At 37.6% G+C, this 14,544-nt stretch overlaps 2 protein-coding genes across 5 annotated transcripts; one reads left to right on the forward strand and one right to left on the reverse strand.

Annotated features, from left to right (window-relative positions):
* Positions 1-946: 946 nt before the first annotated feature.
* Positions 947-4,406, reverse strand: LOC113729967 (probable inactive receptor kinase At4g23740). Its single transcript, XM_072078040.1, has 3 exons — positions 4,212-4,406; positions 2,499-3,793; positions 947-1,834 (listed from the first exon to the last, which is right to left on the reverse strand). The coding sequence occupies exons 2-3, from the start codon at positions 3,718-3,720 to the stop codon at positions 1,164-1,166; spliced, it is 1,893 nt and encodes a 630-aa protein (XP_071934141.1). The 5' UTR covers positions 3,721-3,793; positions 4,212-4,406; the 3' UTR covers positions 947-1,163.
* A 5,031-nt stretch (positions 4,407-9,437) lies between these two features.
* Positions 9,438-14,484, forward strand: LOC113729968 (uncharacterized). Of its 4 annotated transcripts, XM_027254346.2 has the most exons (4): positions 9,438-9,596; positions 10,561-10,596; positions 10,931-12,562; positions 13,906-14,484. In XM_027254346.2, coding segments are annotated over exons 2-4 (2,037 nt in total). In that variant the 5' UTR covers positions 9,438-9,596; positions 10,561-10,595; the 3' UTR covers positions 14,310-14,484. The 4 variants fall into 4 exon arrangements, with proteins under 4 accessions (XP_027110147.1, XP_027110143.1, XP_071934142.1 ...); XM_027254342.2 differs by lacking the exon at positions 9,438-9,596 and having other exon boundaries at positions 9,603-10,596; XM_072078041.1 differs by lacking the exons at positions 9,438-9,596; positions 13,906-14,484 and adding an exon at positions 13,240-13,630 and having other exon boundaries at positions 9,603-10,596.
* The last annotated feature ends 60 nt before the right edge of the window (positions 14,485-14,544 follow it).

Consider the following 14,544-nt stretch of genomic DNA (forward strand, 5'->3'; position numbering starts at 1 on the left):
AGACATGAACCAAAGCAGGGCCTCCATGTATGGATACTTAACAAAATTATATGAGCTACTTAGCTATAATACTTACTTGCATGCGTCGACGTTTTATTATTTTCCTATATTCAGAGCATTCCACTCCTTTTACTTCCATAATATTTTTCGCCACTTCTTCTTTTGTCATGCAATCAAATATAAGCCCATCTGGATTGTTATTTTTTGAAAATTTTATAAAAAAACATACTGTAATAATTTAATATATATATAATAACAAAATAATTAAAAAATGCATTCAATAAAACATTATAAATTTTTTGGGAAAAAATAACAATCCGAGAAAGTTTGCAGATACCATATCATATGTGTGCCTTTCCCACTTCTTGGATACCATATCATATGTGTGCCTTTCCCACTTCTTGTTATACTAGCACGCCAATATATCCCACTTCTTAAGTGTGCATTTGTATTTGTGAGTGTTTTAGTGTGTGAAAATATGTCTATTTATGTAAAAATGTGTTTATGTGTGTGAAAAAGTTGTTTTTATGTGAAAATATATTTAAGAAAGTTTATGTATCAAAATCTATTAATTAATATATTTGTTCATATTTGAGTCATGAGTTTGAGATGACCCAATATAACCCAACCCAAAATTAATCCAATCTAAAATTAGACGAGTTGGGGGTAACCCATTTAAATAAAAATCCAATCTAACCCTCCCAATTGCCAGGTACAGTCGGGAGCACAGATATGCCTTGACATTTTGAAGGAGCAGTGAACCATAGATGTGGCTTGTGGCTGCTTATAGATGGTTGTAACTTGATGTTCGAAAGTAACCAAGTAATTGCCTTCTTTTTTACATGGTATCTCAACTTATGATCTTCCTTTTCATATTCTATGTTTTGCTTGGGAGTGCTAGGAAAAATTAACCTCATTTGTACAATATTTGAGAGAGAGAGAGAGAGAGACGTGATCCAGCATCTTCATGCAAATAGCAGTCAAGAACAACGAAATACTAAGTAGTTGTCCAACCTCATTTTACATGGCAGGCATTCTTGGACGAGCAAAAGAAGATACAAGGACGTACTACCAAACAATGCGACTAAAACTCAATAGTTGAGCAATGGGAGAAAAATTAATTCCAGCATATTTACTCCTTTAATTGAAGTAAGAATGGTACACTATTGTTGACCAGAAGTCGAAGCTATATCCGCAGCAATCGGTGTGAGGGCGGCGGGAGTTGATTCTTCCGTCCTCGTTTCAGTAGATGGCGGATTTCCTGTATTGACTCTTCTCATATCCTCTACCATCTTCAGTACATCACTCATTTTTGGTCTCTGCTCCGGCATTCTTGCCACACATGTCATCCCTATTCGTAACATCTCCACCATCTCCTCCTCTATATTAGGAAACCTCAAAAGCTCTACATCAAAAACTTCAGCAGTCCACTCCTCGCGAACAACAGAATTAACCCATCTGACCAAGTGGATAACTTCATCGCCACCAGTAGCATGTATAGGGGATTTTCCTGTGAGAAGTTCAAGCAGCAACACCCCAAAGCTGAAGACGTCGGATGCTTGAGAGACTTTCCGGGAGTCTGTCACTTCCGGAGCACGGTACCCTGCAGTCCGCATGACTGGTGGGGCTATTGGAGTGATTAGTGTTGCCAAGCCAAGATCAGACACACAACCATATTGTTGGGAGTTGAGGAAAATGTTCGAAGCTTTTATGTTTCCGTGAACAAGTTTCCCACCGCATTCCGAGTGTATATGAGTAATACCTCTCGCTGCCCCAATTGCAATCCTAATACGGGATTCCCAATCCAAAGGAATCCGCTTCTCACCCATTTTTGCTGAAAAAATGCCAAAAACAACACAAATGTTATCAGACAAACAAGTAGTCTCCAGCATACCAATACGTCCTCCCATTGTTTCTGCAGACAAACACAACTCCAGAAAAAATAGATCTCAACTTTTTAGCATGAATCAGCAATAATTTATATATGAACCGGTGAGTAACTGAAATAAATCTATTCAGTCCTGACGGCAAAAGCAAATTTATATGAGATCATCATATACAGAAGCGTTCTTTACATTCTTAAAAGAAAAAGTAGCAGTTACTTATCTACTTCATTTCTGACAGAACGTAACCAATTTTCTAACCTTCAGTTATAATCGAAACTAGGTTACATTTGGATTCCTAAATCTGTAGCACATACAGGAGCATATTGACATCAACTACTATTAATGTCTGTAAGATAAACTCTTCAACTCTGGAACCGGTAAAGTAGTCAGCTCTATTATATCATACCCAATTCCAATACTCGTGATTAATTTCAATAGGGCATTCCTTTAAGATCAACTCAATGTTAAGGAAAAGCTGCTTAGAGTAAAATGCCTGACATGAAGTAATGTAGAGACCAACACAATTGTAATATTTAGGGGGAAAAGCATCTTAAAACAATTCGTTCTAATCAATATATACAAGCAGAAACACAAGAGTAGTGTTTGACATACCGTGCAGCAACGCAGACACGCTCCCTTGAGCGTAATAATCATACACCATGAGCTTCTCATCCTTGGAATAGTAATATGCCCTCAATTGAGCAACATTATCATGTCTTACGTTTCCAACAGCCTCCATCTGGAGCTCAAACTCTCGTTTCCCAACACTGACTTCCTTCAATCTCTTCACAGCAACTGTTGTTCCATCCTCCAATGCAGCTTTATAGGTGGTACCAAATGATCCCTTCCCAAGCACCTCAGCTGAAGCCCTCAACAAATCTTCAAGGTCAAAGGCAAGATTACAATTCTCGAAGAATACTAGCCTGCCATCTCCATCCTGACTTGCTGAGATGGTTTTCTTTTCTTTCTTAAGTGACACTTCTTTCTTTGGCTTCTTTGGTGTCTTAGGCTTCGCTTCCTTGTTAGAATAGCAAATAATCAGCAGAACAGCAATTAGCACAAACCCCAGAGAAGAACCTCCAATTATAATTCCCAGAACAGCAGGTTCGCTAATTCTAGAGGACTTCTTCTCTGGCTTCTCGTTGGGAGGAACAACTGGCGGTGATGAAACTTCAGGTGCAAGTTGATTACCAGAAAAAGCAGAATTAGGGAATCTAGTAAGGGAATGAGGCACATTTCCAGTGAGATTATTGTTGGAAAGATCCAGAAGCTGGAGACTCGGAACATTGAGATCAGGGATTTCACGCGAGAATGAATTGTTAGAAAGATTTAAAGCGGTCAGATGAGTCAAATTGGAAATGGAGGCCGGGATGCTACCGTTAAAAGCATTATCCGAGAGATTAATAACGGAAAGATTTTCCCAAACCGAAAAATTCTGGGGGAGTGGACCTTGAAACTTGTTGAACTGAAGATATAACGAGGTCAAGTTGCCAAGCTTGGAAAGATCGGAAGGAAAAGGCCCACTAAAACCATTTGATCTCAGACTCAAGATCTGAAGCGCCGATAAGCGGGCCAGAGTATTGGAAGGAACAGAGCCCCGAAAACCGAATCCGGGCAATCTAACGGCTATAATTCTCGACTTATCATGATTACATGTGACCCCAGTCCACAAATTGCAAGCAGAAGTCCTCACATCCCAATTCAAAGGCCGTGAATGGTACATGTTATTCGCGAAATCAAGGAGAGCTTGCTTATCTTCACTGGGCTCGCTTCTGGCCAGCGAAACCAGAGCCCCACTCAAGAAAATCGCCAAGAAAATGAACTTGATGCCCATCTTTCTTCCTTCCTCCCTCCTAAGCTCAAAATTGAAGGGCTCAAGCAAAGAATGTTTTACTCGTTCTCCATCACTGCATACAGGAATTCGAAAAGCAAAAGGTAGCAAAATCAGGGAATATTGCCCCGATTTTAAGTGTAGTACTTACTTTTTACAGACAATAAAAGAAAATCAGTTCTGCGAAAATAATTATCATAGCCGTTGCTTAATACCACTAATAAAACATGAAGAAAACACACTACTGACTACACACGCTATTAACATTAACGTATGGACACACGGGAGCATTTTGGTCAACTACTCAAAAATAACAGATAGTCGTACAATTACGTCTGATCAAGAAAAAAATTACAAAGAATATGTGAAACAGTCGGGTATAAAGAGGTTGTTGATTCTTCCTGTCCTTTTCTGACTTAACACGCAATCAACAAATTGACACTAATCAAACAAGACAAAAATGATAATCTCTAAGAAGAAAGGGATGAACTGACCAGAATTTTTGAGATTGCAGAGAGCAAAAATGAGGGAGAACCCCAGCTGCCCAGCAGCCCAGCGATGGGGACTGAAGAGAGAGGAAAAGATGGAACGTGAAGAGTAAATGCTCGCGGAAGCGAAAATGATTGGACGAGTGCAGAAACACACCCAAAAATGAGCAATGAATGACCCTGAAAGTGTGGTGACTTAGCTCAGTTGCTTAGGAAAGAAAGATGGGGGAAATTTTAAAAGTTAATTATTCGTGGGATGGGTTTTTAGTGGGAGGGGGCGAAAAGGGTGGAACTTGCATGTGCTGACAAAACCAAACAACGTGCGTTTCGAGAAGAAAGGAGCGCCCAAGTTACCGCTGCAACTGAGATCACGTACATATACAGCATCAAATTTAGATAGGTTTCTTTTTTTTTTTTTGAAAAAATCAAATTTAGATTTATCAAGTATTCTAAAGTAGCAGGAGTAATAAATACTATACACGGACAATTTCAATTTTGGTATTAAATGTTTAGAACACGAGCACGTTTAATTCTTAAAATTTGAACGAAAGTAAATATAATTTTAAATGTTTTAGTAATTTTTTAAAATATATAGTCTCATTGATTAATTTTTACCAATTATTGCTATCAGTTGGTCATGTGCTAGTAATTCATTTTTTTTAAAATATACTATAATTTTTAGTTTAAAAAAAAGACTAATTACTCACGTGATGATCACATTAGTATATATTCTTTAGCTCAGATTACAGAAATTCGCTTCACCAAAAAAAAAAATGAATTATAAATTGATTGCTCATGTGATCAAAATGTGAATAATTAGTTCTCTTTTATTACAGATTCTGGCTATTAATACTTTATCAATTTCTTTTAAAAAAATAGTTGACGGCCCGTACCTTGATTCGATATATAATTAGTAAAAATCAGTTATTAGGACTAAATATGCTTTAAAAAATTAAAACATTTAGAACTTGCTTTCGTTTAAACTTTAAAGATTAGAAGCAATTATACCCCCAAATATTTTAGATTCGAAATTGCAATTCTCTTTAGTGCATATGAGGAGAAGTTTACCAGCGTTGAAAATTGTGATAATATGGGATTGCGGCTGGATGGTGGTGGCTGGGTGCTGGGCGGTGGGGACGAAAGCTCGACCTTTTCAGCTGCGTTCTAAAAAGTAATCACATCACTAATTGATTGGGGGTTGGACTTTGGAGTGGTCAATGGAAGACAAACATGGGGAAGTAAACTTTATTAGGTAAACTATACATCTATGGTGGTTTTATATTATGATCTTCTGCCTAGTGCTGCTTCTCTGTAACTAATAAGGGTAAGGCAGAAAATGAAGAAGGATTTAGAGAGACGCAAGCGACGAGGGTCATTTGTTACACGCCAATTTCTGCGCGTGATGAAATGTCCTCTTTCTTTCTACTCTTTACCTAATTCCATAAAAGGGGTTTTGTTTTAGAATTAATCTTTTTTATGTTAACATTGTGTATTGAATGAATAATAATTATCTAAAATTTAAGTTTGAAATTTAATTTTTACACATATGTTACGAGCGATCAAATTATAATAGAGTATACACTATTAGTAAATAAGATTTACTTCTTTTTTATTAAAGAGTATTGTATATAGTAATCAATTAGGCCATAAAATATATTATTTCAACTTTTAGAGAGTAAGATAAGATGGTTATACTTGAATATAATGGATATAATTTTTTGAGCTCCTATTTTCCCTTACTTGTCCCAGCGTCGACTCCCTGTGTGGAGCAAATGATACAGTGTTACGTGCAACACATCATATGCGATTGAAGAAAGATTAAATTTTATATACATTATTAATGTATATTATTATGGTTGGATGGATGACACATGAATAAATTTTAAATTTTAATTTAAATTTTACACATGTATCATGTATATATAATGGTAATAATATATATAATGACAATGTATATAAAATTAATCCTTAAAGAAATGCGTCTCTTTAATTTATTTTATTTTTATTATCATTATTTTTTCGGTGGTGGAAGAATGGGGACAAAAAATGCTGATAAAGGAAACTCGGGAAGGGAAGCATCACTTGCACTAATCATCATAGAAGATCTTGGTACGACTAAGCCATGGTTAAAACTTAAAAGTAGCTAACCTTAGCCTTGATGGGGAATAGTGTCTTTTTTGGCCACACTCCATTATATGGACAATGCCAAACTGTAAAGTTCGACTTGGGACTCATTCTGCTGGCGTGGACAGTTTGACACTCACCGTCCGGCGTCCGGTGCATTAAATTAGAGCCTACCAAGGCGGAGCTGATCGGTACCCGACATAACGACCCTTTTCTCTCTCTCTCTCTCTCTCTAAATTTAACACAAGGACAATTATTGCTAGTTGCTGCCTAAAGTTTTAACTTTTAACACGCTGAATGAGAGTGCATACTTCTTGTTCAGGTTTGCTTTGTTTAGTGTATAAACTGGTTCAAATGGGCCTGTTTGGAACCTGAGTTTTTTAGGAGTTTGTCTAAAATTTTACTGTAGTATACTGTATAAGTTTTAAAAAAATTTGTATAGAATTTTTTGTAAGATGAAATTTTTTTTTGTAATATGAAAAATTTTGTAAAAGTTTTTAAGGAGAAAAACTTTTTTTTTTCTTTTTTTCTTTCTTTTTCTCTTTCTCTTTTCTTTTTTTTTTCTTTTTCTTTCTTTTCTTTTTCTTTTCTTTCCTTTCTTCTTCCTTCCCTCTCCCCCTTCCCCGTTACCAGCCCCCTCCCAGCAGCAACGCAACACCCCCTACCCCTCCCCCTCCCTCTACCGTCACCCTCCCTCTCCCCTTTCCCTTCCTTCCCCTGCCACTCCTCTTCACCCTCCCCCGCCACCCCCCTCTACCAGCCACCCCTTTTCCTCCCCTCTCCCCGCCACCCGCCACCCTTTTTCCTCTCCCGTCTCTTCTGCCCGTCACCCCTTCCCCTCCCCTCTCCCCCGCCGCCCCTCTTCTCCCTCTGCCCCGCCAACCCCCTCTGTCTGCCACCCCTTTTTCTCCTCCCCTCACCCATCCCCGTCACCCTCAGCAGCCCCATCGCCCTCCCTTAGCTGCGATCTGGTCGCGCGACCAGATCGCAGCCCCCCATCCCCTCCACTTTTGCGATCTGGTCACGGGACCAGATCTGGTCGCGGAAAGGGAGGGTTGCGGGGGAGGAAAAAAAAAAAAGAGGAAGGCAATCAAACTGGATAAAGGGGGAGGATGGCAGGGAGAGGGAGAAAGGCAACAAAAAAAGGAAATGGCGCCGGAGGTGGTGGTGGTCGGCGATGGAGGTGGTGGACGGGTTGGGATAGTGGAGGAAGAAGAAAGCCAAAGGGAAGGGAATTTTTTTTATGTGTGTTCTGTGTATTGGGTTGGGATGGTGGATGAATTTGTGTGTGTTTTGTGTATTTTGAAGTGTGTAGGTAAAAAACTTTGAGAAGTTTTTTGAGATTCCTGTAGCAAAAGTTGTTAAAAAACTTGTAGGTAAAAAACTTGCCCAAAAAACTAGCTTCCAAACAAGCCCAATGTTCGAATTCAACTCAATAATTTATATGAATATTTGAGTTTAAATTCGAGATCGACTCGTTAAAATAAATTAGCCGAATCCCAGTTCAAACTTTAGCTCGAACCTGAGTTTGAAAATGATTTAATAATATCTTTAAAAAATACATGATCTAGAATAAGTTTATTGTATTTTTTGCTTTAAAAAATAAATAATATTATTTTTATTTATAATTACTTTTTGAGAAATTTACAATATATGTTTAATAAAATTAAATGCATTTATCTATTCTTTATAATTATATATGTGTCTATGAACTATTCAAATAATTCGGGATCAAATTCGTGTTCGGTTCGATTATTAATCAAGTATAATATTGGTATTCGAGTTCGATTCGTTCATTATTTGATCAAGTTTTCTTCAAACTCGAACAACTTGGCACAAATATATTTGCAAACAATTCGATTTACTATTAAAAACTCTAAATGCTGCCAGTATATCATTCCCGGGAGAAGTTCGAATCCTCCCATTATTATGTAACTTGTACTGCACCAAAGTCCAGTCGCCGTTTTAAGTTTTCCTTGTTCTCCAACTTCCTCTTGTTAACTCAATTGTATTGTACCATGAAACTTACAACTTTAGTGTTGTACCATGAAACTTATATGACGTGTGGAAATCAAAATATTTTCGAACAATAATTATAGAGTAAATCATACGTGTACTGACAGTGTATATGCTATTACGGTTAGATACACGACATATGTATAAAATTTTACATTATGTGTCATCCATCCAATAGTAAAAGTGTATACACTGTTAGTGTATAGAAGATTAATTCATAATTATAAATTGGGTGGCATTGGTTCTTGTTTGCTTGAAGCGGGTTAGAAGTGGAGATTTGGGGGGAAAATATCTGTCTTTAATTTATTGACAAGCAAAAGCAAAGCTGCTTTAAAATCAAGCTTAACTTTAAAATTAACACATTTTAAATCAAAATAAACTAAATGCTACGGCTGTCAAATTTCATAACAGTCAAGATACAAATTAAATAATAAGCAGACCTGAAATCTATTTAATCTATTGCAAGATCCACAGCCATTTGGGCGGCTACTCCTAAAGTCTTGGTCCTTGGCTTAGCTTTGACTTTATGAGCGGCCAAAATTAGTTTGTATATTATCAATTCTTTGGATCATTACAATAGCAGTTTCCTTGGATTTTCTTTTGTTCCAAATTTTACAACTGGAGATTAAGAACATTGTCAATCACAAAAATTATACCATCGAAAGAAAATGCTTTTCACAGAAAAGGTAGCAGGTAGCAACGTACAAGTAACTGGTTTAATTCTCGTTTTGTTTTTCGAACGTCTCAATCACCGACAAATAGATAATTAATTTGTTAATATGATTCAGAAGTCAGATTGCACTGCTCAAAACAGCCGGAGGCTCGCTATCTCCCTTTTCCAGGTCTTCTATTATTAAAAATCAGGATAACTCGATTAATAATCAGAGTGGCGCAGCGGAAGCGTGGTGGGCCCATAACCCACAGGTCCCAGGATCGAAACCTGGCTCTGATATTAGAAGAGACAAGCTTCCCCTACCACCTTTTTTTATTCCATTCCGTATTACTGCGCCTTTTTCCCCATACTTTATTACTGCGTCTGGGCGAATAAAATAAGACCACCGCGAGATATCGTCTGCTATTTAAACCCATTCATAAAAAGAGAAGTTAAAATACCCAAAATACAAGAAGAAAAGCCCTAGTTACAGATTTCAAAATATCGCGATATACCAAAAAAGATCTCTAAACTCTGCAAAATCCGCTTTTCTCTCCACCGATAAGAGATTAGGACTCGATGAAATCTTCTCTCTCCACGTAAGTTCCATTCCCATATCTGCGTCTATCTCGCTATTTTCTCTTTCTTTATGTTTTCTTTTTCTTCTGGATCTTTATCTGAATAAAGCTCTACCTGGTTTAGAGAGAAAACGCAGAAAGCTTCCCATTTTGCAGAGAAATCTCGTGCTTTTATTATTCGAAGCTAAAAAGCGAACATGAGATGAGCATATTACTGGAAATTTTTGGCTTTTTTACGTTCTGTTAATGCGGAGGAGAAAGATGTGAAATAGAAAGCTGCTGTTTTTTGCGTTGCATCTTGATTGATAAGGAATCTTAATATGTAACAAAATAACTTGTTAGCTGAAATATTATGTGCTCAATTTGATTGGACGAAATTGCCGCAGATGAACAAGACGAATATCACTGTTCTAATTCGATACATTTTGTTGTCTTAAAATACTAATGATGTCTGTTCATGGACCAAAGCTGAGACTGCTGATGAAAAGTAAAATTCGTGGTACAACTGAAATTCGTAATACTATATGATGACGTGTGCAAAATCTAGCTCGATGTTGATAACCATGACACTTTTTTGTAAAATGCAATGCGTCCGTGAATTTTTTTCCTTGTGTAAAATGTAGTCTGTCAAAGTAGTAGGTGATGATCCATGACAGGCGTCTCTTGGCATTAGCTTATCCATGTCCAATGAGCTTCTCTACAAAGTTGAACTCATCTAATTTTTTTGATGATAACTTATGATTTGTGTCAATGTGACTTCGTATGTACACGCTACTCTGCTTTGCTTCAGTTAATACTGCATTTCTGTGCTGTTTGTGGCAATATTTTTGTCTCATGGTCGGAGATGCTTTGAATGCATTGTTGTCTCTCATAATACCTTCTTCAGCTGGATATGGTGGTTGTTATATGAATTTGTTTACCAACTTTGTCTGTATTTGTTTTTCCCGCTTGTCATATATCATTCAATTCATTGTTGCTTCTTTAGGTAAGGAGAGGTCAGAGCAAAGCATCTTCTGTATCAGTAAGCTGTCTCTTTTCCTAATTTAAAATTCTATCACATTTTTCATGAATATGATCTTCAAAGTTCATGCCTGCGTGTTAAGCATTTGATTGCCGAATCTTGATGGTGTCAGAATTTTTTTTTTTCTTTTTGCACGAATAGGGGATTGAAGATTGCTGCTTTACTTGCTAATTTTGTTGCCTGTCCACTCTGTAAGCTTTAATGGAGTTGTCACTCCATAATGGCCTAATATCTAAAATTCCTGATGATTTGTGTGTAGTACCGTGATTAATGCATGTGTGCACCTGCTTAGTAACATACATGGACCAAATTGTCAAATTTTCTTCTGTGGCAGTGGTTCGAGAAAAAGATGTTTGCTGGGAGTATGCCGAAAAGTTAGACGGAAACAAAGTGAGATGCAAGTTCTGCCTTAGAGTACTGAATGGTGGCATTAGTAGATTAAAGCATCATCTGTCTAGACTTCCCAGTAAAGGTGTAAATCCATGCGGCAAAGTGAGGGATGATGTTACTGACAGGGTCAGAGCTATTATAGCGGTAAAGGAAGAGGGAAAGGAAATTCCCCTTCCCAAGAAACAGAAGCTAGCAGAAGCGAAACCTCCTATCAGCACTTCCATGGGTAAAGGTTCAATCACTTTGGAAGCACCTCCTCCAGTGGTGAAAGTTTTTCCATCTGTGATGCCCATAGGTTCCTCCCCAGCTAGTGACGAAGAGAATGCAGAGAGAAGTATCGCCTTATTCTTTTTTGAAAATAAACTGGATTTTGGCGTGGCTCGTTCTTCATCTTATCAACAAATGATTGATGCAATAGGAAAGTGTGGCAGTGGGTTCATAGGGCCATCCTCTGATTCTCTTAAGACTATCTGGTTAGATGGGATCAAGTCTGAATTAAGCTTAGAATCTAAAGATATTGAGAAAGAATGGGCCATGACAGGTTGTACAGTAATCGCTGAAACATGGACAGATAACAAATCTAGAGCTTTGATTAATTTTTTAGTCTCTTCACCTTCTAAAACTTTTTTCCACAAATCAGTAGATGCATCGTCATATTACAAGAATATCAAGTGCCTTTCCGATTTATTTGACTCTGTAATTCAAGATTTTGGCCAAGACAATGTTGTGCAGATTATTGTGGATGATACTCTTAATTGCACTGGTTTGGTAAACCATATTCTTCAGAACTATGGGAGTATATTTGTTTCCCCTTGTGCTTGGCAATGTCTAAATTCAATCCTGGAGGAGTTCTCCAAAGTAGATTGGGTTAACAGATGTATCTTGCAGGCACAGGCTATCTCAAAGTTTATATATAACGCTTCGTCTGTTCTGGATCTTATGAAAAAGTACACCGGAGGACAGGGGATCATTAAGTCTGGCATCACAAAGCCTGTTTCTGACTTTCTCTCCTTGCAATCTATCCTGAAACAGAGGTCAAAACTGAAACATATGTTCAATAGCCCTGAATTTTCTGCAAATTCAGCTTTTGCAAATAAGTCTCAAAGCATAACCTGTGTTGGCATTCTTGATGATAATGATTTCTGGAGGGCAGTTGAGGAATGTGTTGCTGTTTCTGAACCCTTCTTGAAAGTCATGAGGGAAGTTTTTGGAGGGAAGCCTGCAGTGGGGTACATTTACGAATTGATGACTAAAGCAAAAGAGTCAATCAGAACTTACTACATTATGGATGAGATTAAATGCAGTACTTTTCTAGATATAGTTGACAAGAAGTGGCAGAACAACCTCCATTCACCTTTACATTCTGCTGCTGCTTTTTTGAATCCTAGCATCCAGTATAATCCAGAGGTCAAGTTTCTTGGCTCTATAAAAGAAGATTTTTTCAGAGTCTTGGAGAAATTACTCCCCACGCCAGAATTAAGACGAGATATTACCAATCAAATTCTTTTATTTACCAGGGCATCTGGGATGTTTGGTTGTAATCTCGCAAGGGAAGCAATTGATACTGTTACACCAGGTATCGTTGCTTTTATTTTCTTTGCAATTTTTTTCTCTTGCTTTTTTGGTACACTCGTATATCACAGCAGTTGAGTGGTTGTTTATCTCCCAGGGCATTCCATTGTTTTTATTGACAAAAACGTCTCAGCAGTGAAGCAAATGAATCTTTATTTATTAACATCCATAACATTGCAGATAATACAAAGTTAGAGATCTAATCTTTGAGTTCAACAGGGTAGATCATATCAGACATTTGAGATTCCCAAAACTACTTTGTGAAGAACTTATCTTGTTGGCATGTAGTACAAGTATAGGGTTTTATACTTGCAATCTCTATCAAAATAGGAGCAACTTGTGCTTAGGAATTTGGAGAGAGAGTTTCTAAGACTGGCCAAAGAAAAAAGTTGAAAAAATTAGAAAATAGTTGGCTTCTTACGGAATGATTTTACTGGTCAGGAGAAATTCATAAACATGTGCTAATTTCATAGGGCCTTTTGCATCCCAAGCATGTTGGTCACTTCAATTGATCATGAGAGCTCTTCAGGAGCTACTGAAAGCTCCTGTCTTGCTCAAAAGTAATGATGCGAAAAACACCATTTTTTCTTGAATGTTTTCACTTTACTGGCCAAATAGATACTTCTTGTACATTCCTGAACTGATATTTGTTGTTTTTATACTGATTTTGCCAAATAATAGAACTGTCTTGCAGGATGGAATATCTTTGCTCTCAAGGATCTCTTCCCCAAAAACTTTCTTCACTGCACCCCTTAACTATTGAACTACTTGAACAAGGCAGGCAGAGGAGGGGGGGGGGGGTTGTTGTTGGAGCCCATTTTGTAGGAGCCTTCTTCATATCTTTCTCCACTTAAATGATTAGTTCCAGCATTTAGATATATTCAAATTGAGCTTCGGTTATATGATGTAGAACCTGTCTTATCTTGAATCAATTATAAAACCAAAGTGGTAGCCCTGAAGCCAAATTTGAAACACAGAAGGCATTATACTAGTTTCAATTTCTGTTTCTATGTCACTTGTCAGTGCACTTCCAATTGGTGTATACTAAACTCATCTTTTCCCTTTCGGCAAATTACTGCACCTTTGTTTTTTTAACTGAAAGGTATTTTCAAACTTTAGACCTCTTCTGCAGACCATAACTATCTCTGAGTCTTAAAGAAACTGCAGGAAAAAGCTGAGGTCTAAATACTGAACCTGGGGAATAATGACGTGTTTGTGTGTACCACCATGTCACAAGTTTCTTCCAATTCAGCCATTGGAAGAAGCTTAGCTACTTTCCTCTTTTCACTTAAAAAGTGATCGCCTTGATATATATCTGATTAGAAATGTATGGCCAATGCACTGCAGGGATTTGGTGGGAACAGTATGGTGATGCTGCTCCCATGTTGCAACGGGTTGCCATACGAATACTTAGCCAGGTCTGTAGCATTTTTACTTTTGAGCGGAACTGGAGTACATTCAAGCAACTTCATTCGGAGAAGCGCAATAAAATTGATAAGGAAACATTGAATGACCTTGTATATATACATTACAATCTCAAGCTATCTAGATCTCTTGCATCAAGGCCTTTGGAAGCAGATCCCATTCAACTTGATGACATAGATATGACTTCTGAGTGGGTGGAGGAGTCTGAGAACCCTAGCCCCACTCAGTGGCTGGATAGGTTTGGTTCTGCATTGGATGGGAATGACTTGAACACGAGACAGTTTAGTGCTGCTATATTTGGTGGTGACCACATCTTTGGTTTGTGATCCTGCTTCTCAGGTGACTCTTGGTTAACAAAATCGTGTTGTTAAACCAGCAGTTGTTATTGTAGACTGATGTAGATGATCTATGCAATGTAGCTTCCCTATGCGCCATCTGGCGTCCTTGCATAGTGCACCGTTTTATTGGATATATTCTTAATTTTTATTGTCTTTTCGTGTTTGTTATGACTTATGATTCAATATTTGTACTATTGGCTTAACATAAATCAATTTAGTAAAT

The sequence above is a fragment of the Coffea arabica genome, chromosome 2e (assembly GCF_036785885.1).
Source record: "Coffea arabica cultivar ET-39 chromosome 2e, Coffea Arabica ET-39 HiFi, whole genome shotgun sequence".
Classification (NCBI taxonomy): Eukaryota; Viridiplantae; Streptophyta; class Magnoliopsida; order Gentianales; family Rubiaceae; genus Coffea; species Coffea arabica.

What these genes read in the sequence shown, in the direction of transcription:
- LOC113729967 (XM_072078040.1), bottom strand. Translation starts at nt 3,720, where the DNA reads ATGGGCATCAAGTTCATTTTCTTGGCGATTTTCTTGAGTGGGGCTCTG. An exon ending in CGTGTCTGCGTTGCTGCACG is followed by an intron (nt 1,835 to 2,498) that starts GTATGTCAAACA and finishes GCATTTTTTCAG; the next exon opens with CAAAAATGGGTGAGAAGCGG.
- LOC113729968 (XM_027254342.2), top strand. Translation starts at nt 10,338, where the DNA reads ATGTACACGCTACTCTGCTTTGCTTCAGTTAATACTGCATTTCTGTGC. An exon ending in GCAAAGCATCTTCTGTATCA is followed by an intron (nt 10,597 to 10,930) that starts GTAAGCTGTCTC and finishes CTTCTGTGGCAG; the next exon opens with TGGTTCGAGAAAAAGATGTT. An exon ending in AATTGATACTGTTACACCAG is followed by an intron (nt 12,563 to 13,905) that starts GTATCGTTGCTT and finishes AATGCACTGCAG; the next exon opens with GGATTTGGTGGGAACAGTAT.